Source organism: Magnolia sinica, chromosome 2 (assembly GCF_029962835.1).
Source record: "Magnolia sinica isolate HGM2019 chromosome 2, MsV1, whole genome shotgun sequence".
Taxonomy (NCBI): domain Eukaryota; kingdom Viridiplantae; phylum Streptophyta; class Magnoliopsida; order Magnoliales; family Magnoliaceae; genus Magnolia; species Magnolia sinica.
In genome coordinates, this window is record NC_080574.1 from 9,744,967 (window position 1) to 9,756,010 (window position 11,044).

Sequence of the window (11,044 nt, forward strand, 5' to 3'; positions counted from 1 at the left end):
AAATTTTTTTTTTTTATCCACATCCTGCAATGTTACGTAAGAACATCACGACAGCCCCACCTAGCTTCCCTCGTAGGAATTTCTTAGAAAAGTTTTTAGTAGAAATACATGTCGGCACCAAATTGATTTCAGCTGATCCCAATGTTTTTAAGGGGGCGTTGGGATGGTAAGTTGCTTAAGTAATTTATGCCACAATTATCTAATCTTAGTTTAAGATAAATATACTTGGTAAGTAATATATTTATTAGCTTCTTTCTTACGCCTGTCTTCGACAACTACTAAAAATAGAAAACTAAAAAAATTTACAAAATTGAGTAAAAAAGTTACTTAGCCAATGATAAATCAAAGGTACCTATCTAAAATAAGTTACTTTCTGCTATAAGTAGAAAAAGTAACTTATTTGATAGTATCCAAACGGGCCCTAAGAGCTTCACGGGTCCGTCTTAAAAGTTTGGCTGGCCCAATCTTTACGCTAACGAAACGTGGACGGCGAAACTGGACCGTTGGTCCAGCACAAAGGTGGACCCCCTTGTCAATGCACCATCCAGCTCATTTAGGTCGTGAATCTCGCACACGTGAGCAAGTGGCACGTGTATCGAGTCGAAGCTTGGCGCGTATAGTCTATAGGCACCTTCCTGCCTGGAATTTAGCAATTTCGCATACCTCGTTCCAAAGACCAGACCATAACCCGAAATTACAGCGTGGGAAAGACGGGCTGAAACTGGAAAGCTGCTTTTCCTATTTCAACTCGTCTCCTTCGTTGCCTCGTCCGATCGATTCCCTTTTACACACTCCGCTGCTCTACGAAAATTTCTGCTCGTTTCTCATCTCAGTTTTGCTGATATGGCGAGTGGAGGAGTAGGAGGCTACGGAGACGCTAACCAGAAGATCGACTACGTTTTCAAGGTAGTCCTCATCGGCGACTCGGCCGTGGGAAAATCCCAGATCCTCTCTCGATTTGCTCGGAACGAGTTCAGCCTGGATTCAAAGGCCACGATCGGGGTCGAGTTCCAGACTCGAACTCTCGTCATCCAGCACAAGAGCGTCAAGGCTCAGATCTGGGACACAGCTGGTCAAGAAAGGTACTTGAATTTATCAGAAAGTAGATTGAAAGGTGCAGATCTGATTCTAATATGGGCCTCCCTCTTTTCTGCACCGTACTATCTATAATTAGGGTTTTTATATTTATTTATATTTATTTTTATTCTTTTGCGCGCTCGTGAAGTGTTTTTGTGTAGCATCGGATAGCTTTTCTCGACAAGCAGAAATCCGAGAGAGATGCTTACGCAAATCGCGGGGCATGTAGGTCCCACCACGGCCTGAAAATTAGGCTGGTACGGCAATCAGGTGGGCCATGGAGTTTACTTTGAATAGTGACCATCGGCCAGAATTTTGTTACAACTTTACGCATGTGGTCGGCCTATTTTCAGGCCAGCGGCTGCTTACAGCGAGCCACACTTGAATGGCCGGCCTTCACATGCGGGCCATCTTTGTATCTTCACCGTGGATCGCCACAATAAATCTCAAAAACTGAAGATCTGAGCCGTCCATGGGTAGTATCATGATATCTTTCCCTTGTTATTAATCAAAACTAGTGAATGATTGGTGCATGCAATTAATATTTCATCGTAGGGCTTTTGTGAAGCATGCATCTGTATTTGTCCTGGGTCTGTCTCAACGTGCAAGTCCTGGGTACTCACCACCATGCACATGGCGTGGCTGTATGGATGGTGAATCTGAAGGCCCTGCCATAGATGACACACTGTAGGAAAATAACACTGATTGGATAAGCATAGGCATCCAGTTGGATGTTTTGGGTTTGAATATTGAAAATTGGCCAGTTTTAATTTTCATGAAACATTTGAAGCCTGTAGATCAGACAGTCGGCATTGTGGGATGATTCTTTGTGTGTGGTCCATGGCACAGTTGGGCGTAGAAGATGGATGGTCAGGATTCACCAATACAACCATGTGTATGATAGTGACAGAGTGGCAGCGCACCAGGTATTTTAGTAGTTTGATGGCCGAAGGACATTAGGCACGTCGAGTTGATACTTCAGAGTTACTGTTACACCCATTGCCCATGTTATTATTTATTTTTGTCTGCATAGTTATTCAGATAACCAAAATAAAAACCTTGGTCTTAGATCCACATGGAATTATGAGACTGCTTGAAGTCCCTGTTCCTATCTGTACCAAGGCTGCTGTAATGCTGTTGCTCCACATAATTGCAGCACTGTGCTCAGCTCATGAGGTTATGATGTGAGTCCATGTACTTCCAAACATAGTGATGGTAATCATTTTCATCAATGCAGACTAGCATGCTCATTGGTGGATGCTAAATAGAAAACATTATTGTCAATGCCACTCCTAGTGATACTGGTCGTAGATGTGGCTGTGGCTGGACATCTACATATTCATATATGTACTGGTTGTACACATTATTTGAAGTATCCCCGATTTTATCAAAATATCCCCAATATTATCCGTATCTCCAGCTTGGTGAGACTAATAACTCTAGTAGCGGTACTAATAACACTGGTAGTATCAAAATTCCAGGTATAAGCGATGCATCGCTAAGTATCGCCAATGTATCGGTATCACCAATGAATCGCCGATATTTTTGACCGTGTAAATTCCAGTGTCACTTTATTGCTAGTGTATTGACAATATTTCAATAATATCGCTAGTGTATTGATATTGCCAAAAATCGGTTTATTTAAAAACAAATTACATTTGAAATTTTTTTTTTATGGCCGTATAGTTGTATGCAGTGTTCAATTTATCGATGATAATATCACGATATTATTGTTATCACAAGATGGGTGATATCAAGAACACAATTTTTCCTTTCCTTTCCGGTTGTCGATGATTTTTCGGTGATACTGATACATCATGTGTTGTTGATATTTTGAAATATCGATGGATGTTTGTATGGAAGGTTGAATGATCGAATGGATGGTTGGACTGATTTCTCACAACAGAATATGCTTTTAGGCCCCCATTAAATTGAAAGTTATTATGTATGCATTCTTTTCACATTTTTTTTAAAAATTCCTAAATATTTTAATTCCACCATTTTCAAAATTTTTAGCTTCTCCTGAAATTTCATTGAAAAATTCCACCATTTTCCCCATGTTTCCCTGTATTTCTGGTTATCGGTGATATTATCATTGATATCGATATTGTTTCCATATCCCTAACCGGCGCGAAATTTGTAGTGATACCAATATTTTGAACACTGTCCATAGGCGTACCCCTTCCATATCAAGGTCTAAATTTGGTCTAAAACCAGCACCAGTTTCAATTCCTAATGGCATTGACCATACAGTATGCCTCACCTGTACAGAATAATACGGGGCTAGTTGGCTTGATCGCTCCTGAAACACCCACCATGGGTCGACTTGTACAAGTTAGGGTGATTTGGACTGAGTTGCCCCGGGTGACTCATTGAGTTGATAGGCAATGTTAGTGGTGTGGGTCCCATTGTTATGCTTATCTCAGGTTCACCTTGTCCATCTAGGCCTGGAAACTGGCAAAAAAAAAAGAAGTTATTCTGATGAGCCTAAAATCATGCCAATCCATAACTTAGGCGGGCCACAAAATAGGGAAGGTGATTTGGACTGAGTCACCCTGTGTGACTCGTTAATGGATAAATATGTTAGTGGTCTGAGTCCCATGTTACGTGAATCCACCCTGTCCATCTAGGTTTGGCATCGGTCAAGCTTGGGGCTGTTTAGGCCCTGATTTTGATCTTGTTGGCCTGGGCCTATTTATAATTTTGGTTTTGACTGGCTTAGGTCTGAACACACGCACAGACGCACACAAAAATGTTTTCCAAGGTGCCTGAAAATCAGGCCAATGCATGACTTAGGTGGGCTGCAAAATAGGGAACTATGGTGGGAGAGTGCCCACCATAGGAAAACACATTTTTATGGGGCCCACCATGGTGTGTATCTCACACCAATCCGTTCATAAAATGTGCTTAATCAGGATGAATGGACACCCGCCAATCCAAAATATTGGTGGGTCACACAACTTGAATTTGGAGGTTTGGGCATGACTTTACATTGTTCCCTATGGTGCGGCCCACATGAATTTTGGATTAGCTTGATTTTGGGACGTTCCATCTTCATAGGGGGCCACACCTAAAGCACAGTTTGGATGCCACACAAACATCACTTTGGGTACAAAAATCATTCCACCATCTGGGTACTAACACCATATGCTCGACTTCATTATAATAGATGATTTCCTTCTTGTTTTCAACAAGTGTTTTAAATAGTGCGTAGTGTATAGCATAGTGTTTGATCCTCTGTAGCATGTAGCATAAGCTACATAGCGTATAGCATAAGCTACACGATACTTAATATTTTTTAATTAAAATAATAGAAAATATGATAAAATTTACAAAATGCATAATTCCTTTGAGTTTGTAACTGCAAATTTGGATCATCAACCACATATTTTCATGTAAAATCTCTCTGTCTCCTTGCCTTTAGACATCTTTAAGTGTGACCTCTCTTTTTTCTTTACTGAAACATCACAAATTCACAATATGGATCACAAGTTGGATGGTTCGGATTGATCTAAATGCTCTATCAACAATATGAACCACAATTTAGATGGTCCAGATTGATCTAATGTAGTGCCACATGTGATGGGGCTGTGTCATCACCATTTAAAAATAGGCGTTGAACTAGCATAGAAGAAAACTAAAAAAAGGGAGGAGATTTCAGGTAGCATACGCTACCTGTGTTACATTGTATGCTACGCTACATGCTGTGTACACTACATGCTCCGTAGCTTATGCTACCTACATGCGCTACATAGCGTTTTAGCTACACTACACTACAAGGTCTACTGAAAACATTGGTTTCAACAGAGGGAGTTATTTGATACTCTAGTAGAGTACCATGCTCGATGCTATGCACTCATAAATTGTACACGTTGCGCGCGTGCGCGCACACACACACATATTTCGCGTTGCCTATATTTACTCGTATTAAACTTGCTAAATTGTGGAACCCATTGTCATGAAGTCAAGAGTTCCAAAATCAAGTTGATTGAACAATGCTAACCTAACCTCTGATTTAGGACAATTATTTGTTGAAATAGTGGTTTTCATTTTGAATGTCTAATAAATGCCCACCACCAATTTGGTAGTAAGATTGCCAAGTGTTTTTCTTTTTTGGTCCTTACTCGTGCCTCAGTGGCAGACTCACAAGAGTTTCAACACGAGGTCATGGGTTCGAGTATCCATTATGGTGAAATCCCACCGTGGTATGAGTGCGTGGGGTGTGAGTGCGTGTGTAAAAAAGTTTTTTTTTTTTTTGGGTTTCATTATGCATCTAAACTGGGGCCCATTATTTGGAAAGTTTAATTTGAATTGCTTGTATGCCACAGATGCAATTTCTAAGTGCTCATATGTTGGCCTATATTGGCTGATACGATCAACGTGTTGATTTTGGCGGCAACCAGCTTGGGTATACTAAAATTGATTTTTACACCTTGGTCTATATCCGTAGGCATACTAATGACCATAACCAGAGCTGGATGAGTAATCGCAAATGGTTTTTGTCATTGTTGGAGTTTCTTCTTGATAGCCATGCAGGCTACATATTTAAGGTGGCATGGAAGTGGAACTACCTTGTCAGTCACTAATGTCTATAGACCCAAGATTCCATGCAAAAGCCTCCTCATCGCATGCCAGCTATTTCTTTCGAAACACTGTCTCACTGTCCATCCATCATACATTAACCTAACCCCTTAAGTCTCTTCATTGGATCTATGTAATCCTTCATTTGCTTCATGTTATCATTCAAGTAATGTTCCATGATCCTATCAAATAAAAAAGTAAAAAAGGAAAACAGAGAGAAAAAGAAGAAGAAGAGTAATGCCCCATAATCTTAATGCGGTGTTGGAGGCTTCTCTAGATGCCCAACCGTCGCACTTCATCAATCATATTTTTACAGTGCGCTGCACATTGGATGGCTCATGGTTGAATATGAAGAACTTCAAAATAAATGAACCTATACTCTCCCTCACGATTTTGTTACTCCAAACATCCTTCAGCCACTTCTTCTTTGCACCCCTATGTCTATGCAATAATGATCTATCGGAGGGTCTGGCACCCCTGTGCTCCATGTGCAATGTATACCAGCCCCTTGATCTCCTAGTCCCTGAAATCCATTTAGAAGATGTATCACGATAAACTGAATATTGCCATATATCATCATGCATCAATGATATTATCATCGATGCATCAATTTTTTTGTATTCTAGGACTAACTTTATTGTGTCCCACACTTGCCAACACCGACACCGCCCAATATATGTGATACACAGAACACTCATGTCACCTACTCATAGAATGTGATTCCCCAAATGTACCCCATTCTTTTATCTGTGATCTCGCCATTCCATCTTTTTACATCCTAGTACTGAGTGAGCCGATTTCATGGTGATGTATGCATTCAATAACCAAAGTAGAAATCTATACTTAATTTCTCCGTGAGCAGACAACAAAGAAATGATGATTCACTGGCCCATGGTTTCACACGACACACGGCCCTAGAAATTCAGTTTTCCGTTTGTCATGATGATTTTCAAACAGTATCTGGTTTCAACTAGCCAAGCATGTGAACGGCAAGTCAAAAGGAATTATACTCTAAGCTGATTCCTCTTGTTTATTTGGACCAGTTTACTCTTTTCACTTTTCCCTGTTTTCTTTTACTTATGGAAGTTGGTGATAATTGGTGCTGCAGTTTTGAAAACTATTGGTCCATTTCATGCAATGCATCTATATTATTTTGGATTATAAAATATATCTATTGCTGGTGTGCATTCTGGTTACCAGACAATTTACAATTTCAATCTGGATAATAGAATGCGTTTTTAGCCTGCTCCATGTTTTATGATGCCATTTCTCGTACCAGATCCACTTTCCAGATTGTTCCTCTCTTTTGCTTCAACTCAGCAAGTCATTTCTTATAAAAAGTATCTGGTTTCTTTGAGTGAAGTCTAGCTATATATATGACTCTTCAGTTTCCTTCTCATTTTCCTGTTGGTGTTGCACGAGTATTGTTTCACAAGTGTGGCATCAACACTTCAATTTTGACTTCTTAAATTTGAGTTAAACTGACATGCTCCTTTACTGTGTCTAGCATGGGTTTATCATATAATTCAAATTGCTAAGAAAAAGTCTGAGATTATTGAATCTCAGTGGATTTGTCTTGAGCCATAGGCTCAAGATATCAACTGTTGCAAAAGTCCCTTTGTGGGAAACACATACTAGTTGTGCTAAGGTGTAGTGTGGGTGGGGCCTGGCTGTGCTGGCATGTGTCTTGGTAATCATGCATCTGTGGGTTCCTTGATACTTGAGCATGATTGTGAGATATCTGTGCTGAGCAGTTTGCATGGCATAGTTTGCCCCTCAATCACCCTACTCGCTAGACCTTTGGGGGACTACATGATGGGTGTTTGAGGAAGAAGTTTTTGTTCCATTCTCAATGTTGAGAACCTCAACAAAGTTGCACCCAGGGTGTGCAGGTCGACTATGATAACAAGACGATCAAGCTTACCCTGAGAAATAGTACCATGTAGGAAGTTACCAAAAAAAAGAGAAAAAAAGAAAGGGTAACATGCCCGGTAAATCCTTTGTTACATCTTCAACTTCTGTAGGATCATGCCTTGTGAAGCAATATTTTTCTTCAACATCCATCAGTTCCAACTTCCAACTTAAAAATTGGTAGTGGTTACCCCCTCAATTGCTAGCGAATAAAACAAACAAGATAATAGGAGTCTCAATGCTTGAAACTAGGAAAGAATTCAATTAAGATTTTCCCTGTAAAGCACCTGCTTCCTAGCTAGGGATGAGGCATTCTCCCCAGTTTATAGATTTCTAAAGAATAATCGAGAGGATGCATCACTTCTGCAATTATATGAGATATGACCTAGAAAAATTAAGAGAAAAATTGCGAGTGTGTTTCAGGAAAGATGTAAAGAGGTGCACGTATCTAACATGGCTGCAATGCAGTCAGCATGGACTTGTCACCATCATTGTTATGAATCAATACATTCTGTCTTGATATCATTGGGACTTTAGGTAACTTAAAATGGGCAGACCGAAGTACAAACTAGGTAGCTGTTGTTTGTAATGATTGTTGTTTGGGTTCGACTCCAAATGAAAAACAAAATGCAACCTAATGTTTGCCCGAAGGATACCAGATTAGCAGCTCAGTGCCCTCAATACTGTAATAGAGTAATGATTCAGAAGAAGAAAATGCAATAGTGTTCATGTTTTACATTTCTAGCTCCACCTTGATGATTTTGCTTACAATGCTTTTCCATTTTGGGAGTGATAGTACAAATAAAATAGAAAGTGGGTGTGGGCAGATCAATCAATGTGGGGCATGGTTATCGATTCCCCTTCTTGATTATTTCGGACTGGAAGAAAGATTGATAGTCTGCTTGAACTTTGGTCTTCGTGCTGCTATTAGCAGAAGACATGGTCAGTCCCATAAAAAAGCAATAGGGCCTGGTTTATTGTTTGTGCCCAGTGCCCACCGCTTGCACACCCAATAATGGAAATCTGAACATACTATAATTTGGGTGAACCACTAAACCGGGCCACTTGCATTCCTTCTGTAACTCTTCTCTCTATCCTGGACAATATCTTTCCTGGACTACTAACAATTCCTTTCTGTGATTATAATAACAAGCAGATACAGAGCTGTCACGAGCGCATACTACAGAGGTGCTGTTGGGGCCATGTTGGTTTACGACATAACCAAGCGCCAGACATTTGATCACATACCACGGTGGCTGGAAGAGCTGCGTGGGCATGCTGACAAGAACATTGTGATAATACTGATTGGGAACAAGAGCGATCTCGAGAACCAACGAGCAGTACCCACTGAAGATGCCAAAGAATTTGCACAGAAAGAAGGGCTCTTCTTTTTGGAAACTTCGGCACTGGAATCCACCAACATTGAGACTGCCTTCTTGACCGTGTTGACAGAGATCTTCAACATTGTCAACAAGAAGAACTTGGTAGCAAGTGAGGATCAAGGCAACAGTAACGCATCTTTGCTATCAGGAAAGAAGATTATTGTACCGGGCCCCGCACAAGAGATCCCGCCGAAGAGCACAATGTGCTGTAGATCTTGATCTGGTTATCCAGGATATGGGATTCAATTCCGCATGTTTTGCTAGGATCTTTGAGCTGAGTGTTTGTATCTAATTTATATTTTGTGAGAAGTGAGACGATTGCTTTTGTTCTAAGATGTCCAAGGAGGATTGCATAAACATGAGGAAATGGGTCGAGTTGGAGGAATTTGCTTTGTGTGTCTTCTCTAATGTTCCAAATCTCATAGTGACTGATTTCACCTTGTCTGAATGCTGCTAATGCTGCTATAGCTTTGCCAAGCTCACACGTGAGCACAAGATGGACCATCCACCTGACACCACACGTGCCATCCTTTAAAACAGGAGCAATGCCCAACCCTCCCATCAGCTGGGTCTGACTGTGTGGATGGTCTTGTTGAAATCACGCTATAACTCTTATCAAGTAAGCTTTTATGCTGGAAACAGATGGATGGCTTCTAAAAGTTCCGTGGTCTTTTTATTTTTATTTGGACCGAACTGATTCTTGGGCAAAAGACATCAACATAGTTGGACTGGCATGATGGATAGATTGGATCACATGCCATGCATAGGCTGCCCTTTTTTTGGCCAATGGCCAATGGACCCGGTAGCCCACTATATCAACATTCTTATGACAGATATGTTGGACACCACCTTGAGGGCTGAGCTGCGAAGATCTGCATTCTGGCATTCTTCTTTTCTTATTCTGGGCTAGGCTTCCTAACATTACCTACTCTGCTGTAAGCTTGTCCAAGCTACGGAAGACTGAGTGGCAGACTGGCTGATCCATAGCTCAACTGGCAGACTGAGCCCCGTTTGTTAAATCTGAAATCTGAAGCCTGAATCTGAAATCTGAAGTCAAAAAACTTGTTTGGTAATTATGGCTGAGGCCCTGTTTGTTAAATTTGAAATCTGAAGTCTGAATCTGAAATCAAAAGTCAAAAAACTTGTTTGGTAATTATGGCTGAGGTCTGAAATTAAGTACTGAATTTAAAATGAATCTGAAATCTAAAGTCAAAAAACTTGTTTGGTAATTATGGCTGAGGTCTGAAATTAAGTACTGAATTTAAAACAATCTGTTTGTTAACAAACATATTAAAGGTCTGAAATATGTTAATTTGACACATTTGCCCCTATCTCCGGTTTGGAAATGTTTTACATTATAAAGAAATTATTTTATTTAATTCAAATAAACTATAAAGGACTTAATAGAAAATTAAAATATCATTATTCAAAAAAACATATAAAAAAATTAATGATTTACATGTATAAGTGTGGCGGCATTTTCTTCTCGCATATTGGACATAATAATATGAGACAAAAAATGAGGTATATCCCAATCTCAAGTGGACCACATTCCAGGAAACAGTGTTGAATGAGCTTTGTCCATTGAAAATCTTTTGGAGGCCTTAAAAGTTTTGGATCAAGCTGATTTTTGTTTTTTCACTTCATTTGGGCATGTATGACCTAATCAACATATTGGATGTCAAATAAACAGTACAGTGGGCCCTAGGAGGATTTTAATGGTGGATATCTAATCACTATTGTTTTCCTGTGGTGTGGTCCACCTGAGATTTATATCCCTCTTATTTTTGGGATAGAGACCTAAAATGATACGTAAAAATGGATGAAACATAATATCATGCGGGCCACATAGCACCGACCACCACCCACCGGGCTGGTGGCAAGGGAGTAGCCAATCCGTTTCCGTGCCACACACCAGCTATATAGCTGGTGTAGATACGTGTCGTGGGAAGATGAACGCCGACGCTCCCCAGGGTCAACTTGTACGAATGGTTCAAAGGAGATCAAAGTTACATGGACCCTACAATAATGTATTTATTATATCCAAACCGTTCATCAAATTTTTGAGACCATTTTAGAGCATTATCCAAAAA

The 11,044-nt window shown here is 40.2% G+C and overlaps 1 protein-coding gene across 1 annotated transcript; it reads left to right on the plus strand.

Moving 5' to 3' along the window:
- The first annotated feature begins 654 nt into the window (after positions 1–654).
- On the plus strand, positions 655–9,336 carry LOC131234279 (ras-related protein Rab11A). The gene is made up of 2 exons (XM_058231054.1): positions 655–1,082; positions 8,726–9,336. Exons 1-2 carry the CDS (start codon positions 844–846, stop codon positions 9,168–9,170), a joined length of 684 nt encoding a protein of 227 aa, XP_058087037.1. The 5' UTR covers positions 655–843; the 3' UTR covers positions 9,171–9,336.
- The last annotated feature ends 1,708 nt before the right edge of the window (positions 9,337–11,044 follow it).